The 15,987-nt window shown below is 40.0% G+C and overlaps 1 protein-coding gene across 7 annotated transcripts in view; it reads left to right on the forward strand.

Annotated features, from left to right (window-relative positions):
• Nucleotides 1–15,981, forward strand: part of tmpoa (thymopoietin a) — a 32,740-nt gene extending 16,759 nt beyond the window's left edge. The window contains exons 4-12 of one of the 7 annotated variants that reach the window (XM_041781153.1): nucleotides 491–624; nucleotides 7,783–7,869; nucleotides 8,195–8,323; nucleotides 8,511–8,603; nucleotides 11,030–11,071; nucleotides 11,165–11,347; nucleotides 12,108–12,245; nucleotides 12,474–12,574; nucleotides 14,653–15,981. In XM_041781153.1, the coding sequence (XP_041637087.1) occupies nucleotides 491–624; nucleotides 7,783–7,869; nucleotides 8,195–8,323; nucleotides 8,511–8,603; nucleotides 11,030–11,071; nucleotides 11,165–11,347; nucleotides 12,108–12,245; nucleotides 12,474–12,574; nucleotides 14,653–15,094 (1,349 nt within the window). In that variant the 3' untranslated portion in view covers nucleotides 15,095–15,981. Of the gene's footprint in view, nucleotides 1–490; nucleotides 625–7,782; nucleotides 7,870–8,194; nucleotides 8,324–8,510; nucleotides 10,921–11,029; nucleotides 11,072–11,164; nucleotides 11,348–12,107; nucleotides 12,246–12,473; nucleotides 12,575–14,652 lie in introns of those variants that run through there. The other 6 variants (XM_041781154.1, XR_005991577.1, XR_005991578.1 and 3 more) reach the window with 6 other exon arrangements.
• Nucleotides 15,982–15,987: the final 6 nt, after the last annotated feature.

A 15,987-nucleotide genomic window follows, 5' to 3' on the forward strand; every position in this document is an offset into this window, starting at 1 on the left:
GCCTCTGAAACAAGAGAAAAAGTCAGCTGCACATGCCAGTTAGAAAGACATGGCAGTTAGGATCTGTTCTGCCTCCTTCTTCCTAAAAATATGATCTCTCCGGCCAAAATCAAAGCATAGATTTGTATTAGAGCCTTGGGAATTCTGTTGTAGTGCCCACAGATGGCTCCAGAGTCTGGATCTTCTTAAGTTTTATATTTTTGCTTTATTTAGAAAAGCAAAAGTCAGCCAATATCAGTGCCTCATTCTTAATGTATGTTATGGATTACATGCCGTAATAAGTCAGGCATGAAAAGCAGAACAGAATTGTTGCCATGGAAATAATACATTGTCTCCTCCACTTGCGGTGGTGTGAACTGACAGGCTCTCAGAACCTTATAGAGGGGTCCGTGTAAGCAGTTGCAAGTTTGATGGATGAGACTAGAAGCTAAAAGCAGATCAGATGGCAAGAAAATGCATTTCTCTGAGATTTATCCCTTGTTTTTTTCAGAAGTGGTACCTGAACCAGAACCTGAACCAGAGCCAGAGCCCGAGCCAGTCCCAGTGGTGGAGAGAACGCTGAGGAGCCGAGGGAAGACGCCTGTCACCACCCGCAGCTCCAGCTCCAGCAGCAAACACCACGTGGTAAGAAACATGTTTTAACCTTGACACAGACACTTTCTATCCTTTTATCATGGGCTACTAGGAAGGAAAGTTCCTGGCATCTTCAGCAATTTTCTTCAAGAACGCATTTTGTTATTGGCATGATATCAGGATCAGTGAATAAAGATCATGCTGATATATTTACAGCTCATTTATCTGCACCACATTTCAGCAGTAAGGGAGGTGTATTTCAAGAAAATTACAGCTTGAAAGTCTATTATTTACACATTGGACTAATTAAACCATTTAAAAGAGCTTTTATTTGCTTTATTGGATTTTTGGGTAGAATATTGAGGATATCAGGATTGGCAAGCATGAAAATGTCAGAATATTTGATGTCACTGAAACTTATTACCATGCATCCTTATTTCTTATTTCATAATAATCGATTTAGTTTATTTCCAGTTGTTGTTGTCATTTCTGAGCCGTTAAAATGTGTGGCTACAGCTCTGTGTCAACAAACATGAGTGAATCTGTTTTCACTCTGCTCTATAAAATCCGTCTTAGCCATGGTTATGATGTTTACGGTGTCTGATTTCAGCACTCTGCAGACCATAAACGTGAATGATAGGGGAGCTGTTTATTTCCTGGAGTTAATTACACGTTAGAAAGCAGGTTGTTTCCATTCTGAGCTACCTGAAGTCTGCAGCCTCTGATGGTTTTATTTAGAGGAAGAGTATCTCAACTCAGCCTTGAAACACCAAACACTTCAATTCCTGCATTTATTAGCTCTCAATGGAAATATCTGAAAAGGTACAAAAGCTTGTGAAAGACGGAGTTTGTTTGGTTATGCATGGTCAGATTTAGAGACTCGTAGAGCAGTATTGTTCATTTCCTCTCCATTGTTCTTGTTTTCAGCATTTGTATTCATCAGATTTTGTAGCTAAGGTGGTAAAACCCTTCAGTACCTCATACTTTTCAATACCTTGCATTTTTAAACAATACAACTTCTCATTTTGATGTTCAATAGTATTGAAAAGTACAGAAACTTGGGAAGTGTATCTATTTCATGTCTATTTTTATGTCTGAATTGCATAAAAACATTGACAATATTTTGGCACTGAAAAGTGCTGATGTTGAATGCACATTCTAAAGGTTGTAACTATTATTCTGACAGCCTTAAGGATCAATATTGACATGTTTGCACGTCATTGCCCGTGTAAATCTTAAAAATGGATCTGATAAATATGTAAACAGAGCACGATGTTCATCTATGATGAAAGAAGGGGAAAAAAGACATGAAACAGGTCAGCCGGAGGTGATCCAGAGCAGACAAACGAAGCCAAACATCCTTACTTCCTTTGCAGACAGGAAGGTCAATAATTCAGTGTAAACATAAAGCACAGCGGCATCAAAAGGCAGCCATGTTTGTTTGGGGTTTTTTTTTCTTTCTTTTATCCTACGTGAAGGGCACAACAGCTGGGATCCTTCTCAGTAAGAGGACCACTGTGTTCAACCATCCTGGTTTCTTCCAAACACTTGCAATCGTTATTTCCCTGGGTCACAATGTACAGTTTTCTCAAGACCTTTTACAAATTTTTACTTCTGTTTTTTTGTCAGTCTTCCAGCTCTTAAAATTGACCATTAATATCCTGGCAACAGTAACAGTGAAACAAATTTAGATTTCCTTGTAAAGACAGATTCATGTCACTCCTCTTCTTCAATGAGGCTGGCTGCACACAAGACACTCTTCCATTCTTATAGACGACAAACATAACAGTTTTAACTAATTTTTAACATTAAAACACAAACCAGATCTATGGTTTCTAAGTATTTTTGCCCCAACCACATCTAAGATCAGGCCAAAATCTCAAGGCACACCATATCTAAGCAAAACAGTCCACCACGGCATACCTAGAGTTGCCTCAAGCCACACCATTTAGGAACTAATGCCCTTAGACCATCGGTTCTCAGCTGGTGGGTCAGGACCCAGAAGAGGATCACAAAGCCATTTGTGGAGCAAAAAGTCTGGAAAAAGTCTATGATGTGCTTTTAATTTGAAAGGACACCTTTCTTTCTTTGTTGCACCAGGTTTTGTTCTTTGTTATGGTAGGGGATAATGTTCCCAGCATTATCATCTGCCAAACCCTGATGAAATACAGTCTCAGTCGTCAGTGTTTGCTCTGTTTTTTAGAGGTGACATCAGTTCCTCTTAATGAACAAACTGCTCTGGGAATAACCAGGAGAAATTGACTAAAGAGAGGATGAAGTGCCTATCACTTCGATGTTTGCAGTCTGCAAAAGAACTACTGCTTTGGAGAATATTTATTTTCCAGCAAGACAATGAGCCAAGCATACAGAGAGAGCTACACAGAAATTGTTTAAAGACAACAAGGTGAATGTTCTGGAGTGCCCAAGTCAAATCCCAGACCTCAACCTAATAGCTAATTTGTGAACTTTAAAAGGGATGCTCATGCAAAATGGTGCCTTTGGCCATCAGACAAAACGCTACGTTTAGCAGACAGCAAACACTGCACAAACACACCATCCCCCCTGTCATGCACAGTAGTGGCAGCACCATGCTGTGGGGATGCTTCTAAGCAGCCGGCCATGGAAGGCTTTTAAAGGTACAATGTGTAGAATTTAGTTGCATTTCGCCGAACAGAAACGGTGTACATGGGATATAATGTTTATATATCTATGTGAAGTATGTTAAAATAAGTGCACAATCATCCCCTTTAAACTTTCGTTTTCTTTTTACAAAATTAGAAAAAAGCTTTATAAATTTACATTACCGCGGGTCGCCCTCAAGGAGGCTGCCATATTGAACCGCCATGTTGTCTACGGCAACGTTTTGGGGACAAAGAGAGAAACACAATTTTTAAATACAAACCTGCCCGCCGGTCCTGAAAGCTACCTGGAAGGCACGTGGAGAAGAAGACTGACCTATAATCTATAAAAATTATGGTTACAAAAAGGAATGAATAAACCCTCACCTCGTCACTGCTGTAAATGATGTCCGGCTCACGATCCTTTTTGGTCTTCACAGGCTCTCGTCGCCTAGTGATGTGACGTTTTGGTAACAGATCGGCTCATTCTAAAATCTGAATGCTAGATGTCGCTAAAATGCCAAATTCTACACATTGTCCCTTTAAAGGTACAAAGCTACAATTTAGAATCACATAAAAATGTTAATAGTTTTTTTTGAGACATCTTAAGACCCCCATATTGGTGTCCTTCTGGGGGTCCTGACTCCTACTTTGGGAAACGCTGATCTAGTGTATAGCTAAGCGTAATTGAAAGAAAAGCAGAGTCATAAGAGTAGGAAATATTCAAGCGTTTTGGGAAGATTTCCCTTCTATCCATGCAGGATGGGTACATTATTCTTCCCTGAGGATTAATGTTGAAAGTCTAATAAATCAAAGATGTGGATGTCTACTTTTTTTGAAGAAGAAGAAAGGAAGCAGTCCCTCACCCCTCAAAAGCATTTAGTGCTTGACTCCAAGAAACTGAACTTTTTCCGCTCTTAATCCTCCATATTTTAGAGGCTGTCTGTGCATAAGTTAGCTCTCAAAGAAGGTTCTTTTTTGCCTTTTCCTTGCTCCTTTTCTATTGGACAGAAAAGCCATTAAAAGGATCTTGATGTCCTCTGAGAATAATAAATGGTTTTAAAGAAAACAGCACACAGCTGGTCCCTTTCTCCTACGGCAGTATCACCCTCCGTCATTTACACTTCATGGACACATTCCATCAACGTTTCCATGTGCAGACGCTTTAGATTAACTTTGGATCACATTCTGCACAGAAACCTGGTTTCTTCCTCATGTTTAGTCATTTTTTTCCTGCATCGCGTCCTGCAGCAGGTACGATGTGACTCCCAGCAGCTGTTTGTGATTACAGAGTTTCCTCCTAGCTGGCAGAGGAAGCGGTTTTTCATTTTTCCTGGATTTCAGTCACACCCAGCTCGGCTCAGAGCGAGCGTGCAGGTTCAGAGTATCAGCGCTGATCGCTGAATGTCAGACTCAAAGCACATGATGTGGATTAGCTGCTTCGTACTGAGCTGCTTCCCACACTTTTCCTCTCCTCTGCTTCAGACCAAATATCTGTTTTTTAACCATTCATCTTATTTTCGGTGTCCATCCCTCCAAAAATGTGTTTTTTTAAATCTTAAATCGCCCACACACCCTCTGTTTTGTCTTCTATGATAGTCAGAAGCATTATAAATCCCTCTGTTTGGTCTTTTGGGGAATATCAGCATGAAGTCATCACCACATGTGATGATAATGTGCTGCTGCTCTCTGAATGTGGTTGGTGACAGCTCCCCCTGCTGGTCAGAGGGTGAACATTCACCTGTTGAGCCTTCAGGATTAACTCATAAAAAAGCTGGAGTTGTGCCAACTATGACCTGATAAGGTGTGTGTTTCTAGGTGTGTATTTTGAGGTGTTTTCTAGCTAGAATTTTCCGGTAAACACTCTCATGGTATTCTTTAATTTAAGGATGGATGAGGTGAACTTTTTTAGCTGTTTTCCATGATGTATTCACATGAAGTAAAGGTCAAAATTTAAGTTGTGCTGAAAGCTCTGCTGTGGCAACCTTGTGCTTTAAATTTTTCTGTCTTCTTTAAATTCAACTTTAAATATCTCAGTGCTTTTCTGACTTTTGCTGGATCCATGTTACAGACATGTTTTTTATTCCTGTGGAAGACTTTATAGTGCTCCATCTTGCTGATACTTAGGCTTTTTCTTTTTAAAATTGGAGATGTCAAAATTTTTTCTCCCTAAATGAGTCATTTAAAATAGTCAGTACTCTTATTGTGTTCACGTTATTGTCAGTCCTAATTCTGCCCCTTGCCCCTCCTGCCCCGTCTGGTAGTTGGGTGTTGTTGAATGGTGGGGTTGGGTGAGTGTTAGGGCTACAGGGCCTTTCAAAGTTAGATTTTCCAGTGGAGCACTTCAAACTGAGTTATTGGAAATCTCCCAGAATGCTTTGGGAATCATCATCAGCACTTAAAATTGTAACAGCAATCTAATATCGCAATTTACTTTAATTTCAATTAGGGCTGGGCAGTTACTCGAAAATGAAATTAAATCACAATTTTGCCTGCTGCAATTTTCAAGTCGCAGAAGGTGCAATATTTCTTTAGCCTGAAATTTGTGTCAAAATACCTGGAAAAAAAAAGATTTGCAGCAGAGTTGTTATGTATTACATATCATGCAATCATCCACACGCAGTTTTTTAGAATAGTCTACAATAATCCTACTTTTTTGTAAATTTTTCTTGTTTAATATGAGAATGACAGAAATTATAACTCCCTTCAATACATCACTTTCTATCCAATTTGCAATATGGGTCAAAATCAACAGGATTGGACATTTTAAAAAAATAATCAGCTCCAGTTTTATCTTATATTGGTTGGTTATGATATAGAATGATTTATTGCTTGTGTTTGTTGGTAAAAAAAAAAAAAAAAAACATAATATAAGGAACTTACAAAATGATCGCATATCAAATCGCAATTCAATTATTTTCCCAAATTGTTCAGCCCTAATTTCCGTGCATTATGGTCCATTTGATCTCCAACAAGCATTTATAGAAAACCACTTGAAGTAGGAATTAGGGATATGGATTTTCGATGGTCTTTTTTAATCCAAGTCCTTATTCCTCGATTGACCTGCCATTGTTGTTTGATGCAAAGGCAAAACAACTTTTCATTTTTGACAGAAGTGGTCCAAGCTGAGTAGGGCTTGAGTTAAAAAGTTTAAAAGGCCATGATTCTATCGTTAAATAGAATTAATTTTATAATGATGAAATAAATAATAAACGTAAATTTATTTTTTTACTCTTTGAGACCAACATATGCGACAGGAAGTGACACAGGTTATAAAAAGTTTAATAACTTTTCATAGTCTTTCTTCTTGCCATTTGCTGTTCTAATGAAGCTATCCATGTCTTTGTAGCTCTTACAGAGACTTTTCTAGTGTGCCTGGAACTTAGGTGACTTTCCTTGATCTTTAAAGATGAACTCTACTCAAGTTAATCTGACAATGAATGCCTTTTTAATCAAGTTTGTATTCCATTTCTTGATCATTTCTACTGCTAGCAGCTAAAGCTAGCCATTTTGTACCCAACAATGCATGGTGACAGGCTGTGACAACCAATGGCAGGCTGTTCCATCGTAACGGCTTAAATAGAGTCAAAACAAAGAAGCGCAAGGATTTTTTTTAAGTATCACGTCACGACATACATTGTTTGGACTTTCAGACTTTTCAGTTTGATATGAACCTAAATGGGAGGTGTAAAACCTTTACTGGACCATGGTCTTGACCAAACAGCCAGACCTTGGCCTGACCAAAAGATGTGGTCTCGGTCCAGACCAAACTGAACCACGGTCTGGAACATGACCAGTGGGAAAGCATTATTTTGAAAAGTTTGAACCTTCATATCAACAGCAGGAAATAACACCATGAGAACCAGAAAAAGTAAATCTGTCACCTAAACAAAACAAGCTGCGGACCAATGTCTTATTGACATTTGGTCTAATGATGTTACAAGGGGCCAGCTGGAAAAAACAAATAAAAATACGGGCACTTTTCAACTGTTTTCCAAGAGTATGAAAGAGACAGGATACGAGAGGCTGGGAGAGCAGTACCACCTGAAGATAGAGGAACTGAAGCTTTAGTAAATTAAGGTGCGTGATCTTCTGTGTGCTTCCACGAATCCCACCACTTACCTTCTCTCCTTAGTCAGCACTGCCATGGCTCGCATTTTCGTCTTTCCTGTCTACAACAATAAAGTTGTCATCTAATGAGGAGGCTCACGAGGTGAATTCGACTTAGCCATATTTAGTGCTCTTTGAGTTGGCGCTGTTGGTAGTAAATCAACAGTAATGTGATGGTGAAAAATGACTATTTGATTCATTTTACATACAAGCTATGCACATGTGCTGACGTCAGACGCCCACCGGCCAACTAACCAGTCACTGTGAACAATAGGGGCATGAAACTCATGTGAAGTCTGTTATTCCGTTGGCAGTAAATGGACTTTATGTGCTTTTTCTGGTCGTCTGACTACTGCAGGATTTCATCTCTCCAGTTAAAGTGTCTTGAAACTTTTAAAGGTGTCAGTCTGAGGGTAAAGGAGGCATAAATGTTGATAAATGTCAAACACGTTGCCTGCTGCTGTGTGCACCATGTGTGCAGAGACACCAGCTGATGGAGGACGAGGATGCTGAAGAAGAGTCAGTCCTGCAGGTGAAGCGCAGATCCAGGAGGCTATCACAGAGAACGGTACATCCCTTTCTTATTTTCTCCTCACGTCCACACGGCGGGGGTTTCTCTCTCTGCACGTGTTCACCTGCTGCACACCTGGATTCTTCAAGGGCTCCATCTCAGCACATTCCTCACATAGTTTTCTCTTGTGTGCTCTTATTGGTTGAAAAGATTGGAAAGAAAACCAAATACAAACTATGCAGAAGGCTTTATTTTGACACACTCTCGTGCTTCAGAACTAAATTATTGGCAACATTTCCTCTGTGTCACTTATCCTTTGCTCATAGTTATCACTTCCTTTTCGTAATTCTTCTTCAAAGCTTCGGCCTTTTTCTCCTGGCAGATCATGCCTGAGGATCTCAGGCCATCACTGACCGATCAGGTTCAGCTGCAACCTAAAAGGCGAGTTTCTCAAAGACTGGACAGTCCAGCTCGAGCTGAACCTCGATCCACCTCAGACAGATACACGAAGGTAGCTACAACCACTAAGGCTGTCAACATTTGACTCATTTTGATTGAACATCTTTAAAATGATAAAGCCTGGGGCTGCACAATAATTGCGCATGTTTGTGCACGTTTGATGGAGGCCATGGCCATGACAATATTTTAACTAAACCTAATGAAGCTCATCTTGCTCACCATCTGTTTGAAACCTGTAGCTCCAGGAGGAAGAGCTGTCTGTCCGTCCATCTAAACCAAGTAAGGTTTCCTCTCATAAACCAGACGTCCTGCTCGACACAGCTCTGATGGAGGTTGGATTAAATCAGAATCATGTTTGGGATCTGCACTGTGGTGAAATCATGGTTTAATGTGAAGCTATATTCAAGTAAACTCACTGTGGCAGGATTGTGTTGAAAGGATCACATCAATACTTTGTCACACATCTGATCAGCCCCCACTGTGGTGATTTATAAGCCTTGAATGTGTTACATTTGGTGGATTGGTTCCCTGTTGGATTGCTTTTTTTTATATATATACATATTTTTGGATCGTTTTTATGTAAGTCAGCCAAACGGCAGCAGATTCAGTCTTCAATTAATGACAACCATTAAGCATTCAGAGCTTTTAAAGAGTTTAAAGTACTAATCTTCTGACTGTTGATCTTAAGAGCTAAAACTGGATTCCTAAAACTTCTGGGTCATCAGATCAGATATTTTGACCAAATAAAGAGGATTACTGAGAGGAGTAAAACTCGCTTTTTGTTCTGTTCATTGCAGCTTTAAGCTAATTTGATTTTTGTCTGATGGGTTTTGTGTAGTAACTTAGGAAGTAAGCCATCAATTAACCCTGCTAAAAAGTTGATTCCCTGCACAATTAGGCATGGTAATTCAGTGACCAGGCATGATTGCCCAGCTCAAAGAATAAAATGGGCTCGTGCTATATGCTATGTTTTTTGAAGCAACCTCCTCAAGAAACATCTCATGAAGTCCATGTTAATTTAAATCCGAAATTTGTATCTTAGCACACAAGGGATGTTGGAATAAGGTTGCTGTAAATATGTGGAAATACTGAGATCTACGTGTGGCTAAATTTTTGATTTAGACTGTTAGAAAGTTGTTCGCCACATTCATAGCTTGGTTCCTGACAAAAATAGTGCCCTAACATGTCCCCGATCCCCATGGGGAATTACCCCACCCCCAATGCTACAATGATATGAAACCACCAAGCAGTTCATCTTAATACAGTCTGCTGTTAGCTGATGTCACTGCCTTTATGGAAAGTTAACAGCCAGCTGCATGCTGTGTTTTTGTAAATTTTCTAAATCTATCAGCCACAGTGGCCTACAGGTTATTGAAAGTGTCAAAACAGAGAGATTTGTGCCAGAAAACAGTAAATTTATTCCCCAATTTCTATCTCTGCTCTGGCCAGAGTTCACAGTAAGGTCAGGGAGAAGGCTAATAGCTGGAGTGCTTGTCTAGTTCTTACTTGAACCAGATGCTGCAGGAACAAACATCTTACCTTCTGAAGGTGTGTTTTAATCCATATTTCACTTTTCTTAAGTCCTGGATGATTAAAAGAAGGGGACTGGCTTTGTCTCTCTCTAAGCAGCAATGGTTTAATTCCTCCTGCCTGTTAGCCTAGCAGTGCTAAAGTTTAGTAAAGTGTCTGATGATAGACACAGTCTAGTCACAATAAAAGCCTCCAATGTGAAGCATCATTGAAGACTTTTCTTTTCAAGGGGAACATCAGGAAATGGAGTGTTTTGTGCCGCAACTTAACAACAAAGACGCCTCATAAACGTGAGAGAGAAATAACACATAACTCATACAATGAGATATAATAACTTAAGTGTTATATACAGGATGAGAAAATTTTAGAGGATTGTATTTCTTGTGAGTGGGTGTGGCTTCAGCTCGTTCAACCGACACGCTCACACCACCCTAGAGCAGATTTTACGGTCTCATTTTAATGATTTTAAAGCTTAATTTTATAAACTTCGAGATGTTTTTAATGACTGAAATTTGGCCTGATGGGCCATAACACAGTGCCCTGTCATACAACAAACCTAAAATACAGATTTTGTTTTTTATCACTTTACACAGACTTTAAAGTGGACTTGGTCACAGCGCCCAAGCACAGTAAATTTATGTTCACACTGATCAAACTGAATAAGACTAAGGTTTGGATTTCTACTTTGAAATTACCCTGAAGTTTTTGGGAACCAAATAGGAATTTTTTTTTTATTACAAGACTACTTCAAAGAATTAGCCTAAACTACAGAGACCACATGCTCAAAGTGTCAGGGGAACTGCGTATTGGTGGTTTCTAAAAGTTGCATTGCATTTTCAGGCACCAAAAGCACAATTGTCATTTTAATAACCAGCCAAAATGCCACCACTGGTTACAGTTTTCAGCTGAAGTTATTCTTGTATTAACATGGCCTCATTTTGCAAAAATGTCATTGTATAGGGCTTTTTTCTCCAGCAGAACTCTGTACAGTAAAGGATCAAACAAATAAGTGAGCAGAGATCTGACTTTGAAAGTAAAGCTTTAGTGATCATGCAGAGTTTAAACATCAGAATGTGTGACCGGAGAGAGCTGCGCTGATTTAAACCATCTGAGTATCAGGTGAATGTTTGATTGATTACTGAAGAAGCAGCTGAATTGTGTTTGCTGTCGACTGGGGGTCAACCTTAAATCTGGATTTGTCCTCTTTGATGTTCTGTTTGTGTCTCAGGATCCTGAACCTAGTACTGAACCTCTGAGAGCAGCAGTGAGGGTGTGTACCGTATTTAAAACGAGAATTCTTAGTGATCTCCTTCTTTATTACCTTGTAGTGGTGAGTTTAATGATCCTTTCTGTTTCTGTAAAGAACAAACATGAGGAGCAGAGTCAGCGCTCGGCTGTTACACCGATCAAACCATCCTCTCCTGTGGTGATCATCAACCGAATCGACCCGGTCTCCTTCAGCCCCATGTGTCACATCTCACCCATAAAGAAACAAGATTCCCACTGGTCCCAGTTGGACCAGTTTGGATCTAAACCCAGCAGAGAGGTACATCTGAGCTTCTACCATGCAGTCTGGTTTCAGTTTGGTTTAGTACACCTTCCCAAAACTAGAAACTGTCAAGTCATAGAAGGTACCAAAATAACCAATCAACACCCAGGGTCCCTGCAGATCCTAAAATGCATTAAATTTGGTTATTCAAGGTCTTTGAATGTCTTAAAAAGTCTGGAATTGCTGGAAAGGAGGCATTAAATTTGATCAGGAACAGATAAATGAGCATGCCTTTTTTTCTTTTCTATTTTTCTGTGTTTATTTTCTTTATTTCTATCTTTATTTGTTCAGAGCTAGTGTCCTTTTTTCCTTTTTCATTGTTGTTTAATGGTATCAAAAACTAGTGCCAAATGAAGATTGGGAGCTGAAAGACCAACTCATACTACTGAGCTGAGCCAAATGATCCAGATGTCTAAACAGAGATGCAGATTCCATCTCCAAACGAGGCTGGACATCAGCAGTGGAAACACAAGCAAGATCAGGGTTTAACAGTGACAAACATTTCCAAACCTAACCGGACTGCTTGGTGGAAATGCATCACAACACTACAACATCCTTAAATTCTCTCTGTTTCTGTCTTCACCTGGTGCTTCTCTCTAAACAGTGTCCTTGGTGAAACATGAGCTGTATAACCCTCACCATCTCTGTAGTAAGGGGTCTTATGTTTGTGGTTGTGTCCATGCAGCTGTTGAGGCTCCAAGCACACTTGTGTGACAGCTGGTTACTTAAATATTTCCTCACAAATGTCTATGACTAGAAGGAGAGAGCGCCCCCTGCAGACGTCCTCCCACTCAAACACAAGCAGCAGAAAATCTCCAGCTTCCTGTTGTCCTGCGGGGCTGTGAGCACGCTCGGCTCTGTGTCCGCTCCGTCCCGGGACAAGTCGGAGAGAAAGGTAGACAGCTGAGGGTCATTCACCAGGTGGATCAACATGGTGGTCAGCCTTTTGTTGAAGTGGTCACATGGTTAGAGGTGTCGGATTTCAGGCAGGGAGACCTCTGCTGGTACAAACACGCATCTGCAAGCAGTTTTAGTGCATCACTGGGGCTGATGATCCCTGAATAAAAGCATTTATACTCTTGCTTTTTAATTTATTCTTTCTGTCTCTTTTGTGTGTCTTTAGGTGGAGAAGATTGCAGCCAGTGAGCAGCCTCCGAAGGAGGAGGAGCCAAGCGTCCTGAAGGAGCTTTTCCCTAACGACATCAACAGTCCAACAGGAATTACGTAAGTCAACAAAGATTACTCCTGCTATCAGTTACACTTAATAATTGCCCATATTACACACATTTAGCATTTGATCACAAATTACCAGAGTCTTACATAATGTTCTGTGATGTGGATCTATATCTTTGGATCTTTTAGCAGAACATTGATACAGGATCTGGATATTTTATTCTGTGAATTATTAACAAATGCTTGTTGTAGTACCGGAATGATAAACTTTGATATGATTCTTGTAAAAATCAAAATATTATGAAACCTAATTGATACCACTGCAACAAAAGTAGAAGTCCTAGACATCCAATATGAAGCACTTTTTGCTCTCACGGAGTTAGCTTGATCAAGAAATACATAGACAACATGGCAGTAAAACTACTTATTTTTGTGTCTTAGATTGACCTGTTTTGGTCAGACACAGCCCTCTATGGGAGTTTGAACACCTCTTGTTTGGTTGATCTAGTCCAAATCAAGGACAAATGTGTTGCATTTGACATCAAATTTGTTCCATATTCACATTTAGGCATTTACAAGCAGACCAAAACCTGCTCTCTGATTGGTCAGTTTCTGGCAGTTCATGAAGCAACTGTACTGGCATACAATGTTTTAACACTTTGGACAGAGATAAATGCATTTTAGATAAAATAATTCTGATTCACAAATAAATCTAGAATAAATAAGTAAATGAAAAAAAAAAAGTAAATATATATATATCTTGGTTAGGTTTATGTGTTGGAAATGATTGCTATCCATTAGTTTTATAATATGTCTCACAGAGATAGCAGCCTGATGAGAGGAGGAAAAAACATTTGCTCGAATGTTTCTGAGGCTGAGTTAATGCAAAAAAAGCTCAATATTCCCAGAGTTACACCGAATTGAAGTCAGTTTGTGTTCTCACCACACTCTTGCCAGAGTGCGAATGGAAGCGGACTGAGATCCACCTTTTCGAAAGGTCACAGTCCATTTGCTCGGTCCACGCAGAGTCCAGTGTTCAGCTTTCACCTCAGCACAAACAAACTCAATAAAACCAAACAGGCTAGGTGGGAGAACCCTAAAACTCCATCTATTGTTATCACATTCACATTCACCTGGAAAAGCTTAACCTTGCAAAGGAGATGGATATGTCCGTTTCCGTGTTTCTCACTGGCGAATCCATCTTGCAAAGCTCCCATCTAAAGAGTTTAGGCCCAGTTAGAAAGTGACAGGACCAATCAGTGACGAGGGGCAGTACTTTTGGGAATGGCAGAGTCATGACGTAAGCAAGCAGCGAGAAGAGGACGGTGCAATTATGGCGGAAGACATTAGTGTAGATGCTGCTAAAGTGCCAGTTTTATCGGAACTTGACATTATTTCTTCGTTAAAAGAAGAACAAGGAAGAGCATTGAGTTCTTTTCTCTTCAAAAACGACAAAAGTCATGCAGCTCTGTATGGAGTTTACTTGTCGGTAGCAGCGCGCCTCAGTTTGGGGCTGTGACGTCACATGTTTTGTTGCTTTGATTGGCCCTTAAAAATGTGACAGAACGTTCATCCAATCACCCTCTTAGTTTCTTTTCAAAGGCCCTGCCTTTTCCCAAATGCTGTCTATGGGAGGTTTACCAGATAGATGTGTGAAACAAATCCATCTGGCGTGTCAGGTTAGGGAAAGCTCCCATATAAAGCGTTTGGGAATGGCAGGACTTTTCAAAAAATTCTTAAAAGGTGATTGGAGGAATGGTCTGTCTGTCACATCTTTATTGGCCAATCAGAACAACGAGACAAAGTAAGGTTCTACACATTAACTTCTCCTGAGCAGATGGCTACCGCTTCAGCAAAAAATGAAAAACTTTTAGTCTGTCTTTTTAATCTTTCTTTTTACCAAGCATTAAGCCTGACAGACATTTTATTTTTCCAAATCAATTTAACTGTGAACCCGTCAACTGCCAGATTAAGATTTCTCTGAAAATATGTCAGTACATCATAAAAACCTGATACATTACCCTGCCCTGACCTGTGAGCTCTACTTCTGTTGTCAGAGAAAAATGAACTGTTGTTTTACCTGCAGGCATAAAAGTAACACACACATAACCAGTAATTTTCTGTCACAGCGCCACCTGCAGACGGCCTATCAGAGGAGCAGCAGGCCGCCCGGTGAAATCCAGTGACCTGTGGAATGACGAAAACCACATCTTCTCTCCAAAAACCACACGAACCAGTTCCTCCTCCTCCACGTCCTACTACAAAGAGACCCGCACCGTCAACAGAGTCGGTGTGGATACACCCACACCCTTAAAAGGGGCCGCCCTCACCAACTCCGTTTATGCCTCCGCCTCTAGGCCGCTGTCTGCAGCGCCCCCTGCAGCTCAGAGCAAAGCCGCTCCTCGTAGAATGTCGCTGTTGATGAAGCTCTTCCTGCTAGCTGTCGTGGTGGCGTTCCTCTTCTTGGTTTATCAGGCCATGGAGACCAACACCAGCAGCCCATTTGTAAGCGACACTCCTGCAAAGGTGTCCAGTGATGCCGCAGAGGTGGCGAGCGACAGCAAGGCGTAGGGAGAAGACAAGGTGCTCTTTTTTTTTTTAAATTTTTTTTCTTAAAGTGTGAATCTTTATGTAGCCGTTTTGTTCCTGGGCGCTGTGAATTTACCTCCGACATCTTTGCCCTTCATGTTTTATTTTTTTTTTTTCTTTCATTTCTTCATCATCGAATCGTTGAAAGGACCTGTTTTCTCTGAGCTTTATTGTGAAAGGACAGAACCTCAGTCATAAACGGTAGCATTCGCAGAAACACATGGACTCAGTTTTTACTACGTGGTTATTTTTTACGTCATACATGCATGGTGTGAGTGTGCCTTACTGTCCGTCTCTGTCACTCATTAACAGCTGCAGACGGAGTTTGAACCTTTTTTTTTTTCTTGTTTTGTACTTTGTTTGACCGTCTTTGTTCATGAGACAGAGAGGCCCCATGATTGAATCAAAGCTTTGAAATGTTCTTCGATATTTTCTTATTGTTTCCTTCTAATAAAGTGAAAATCTTTGTGTATTCGACTTAATTATGTATCACTGTTACAAATATTAAATATCCAGTTAATAAAGTATAACGTTGTTACTGTGGCTCTAGGAGTGATTTATTCAGATAGATGTTAAAAAATACATGTGCTGTGAAACTGAGGCTGACATTTTAATGCTATTAGATGAAATATCTTTTATTTTTCACCTGCTAAATGGTCCGATTCATCTATGAAAAATGAGAACAATGACTATAATATGGAACAGGTATGGAGTATTTACAGGAAAGAAGCATAGAGATGAAAACAGTCCTTATCGTTTCTCCTTCAGGACTTCAATAAAAAAAAGTTTTTAAAGGGTATTCTTGTAAGAACATTTCTGTATTATTAATACTTTTTGGATTGGTGTTGGGGATATTCTAATACTTTTAGATTGTG

Source organism: Cheilinus undulatus, linkage group 23 (assembly GCF_018320785.1).
Source record: "Cheilinus undulatus linkage group 23, ASM1832078v1, whole genome shotgun sequence".
NCBI lineage: Eukaryota > Metazoa > Chordata > Actinopteri > Labriformes > Labridae > Cheilinus > Cheilinus undulatus.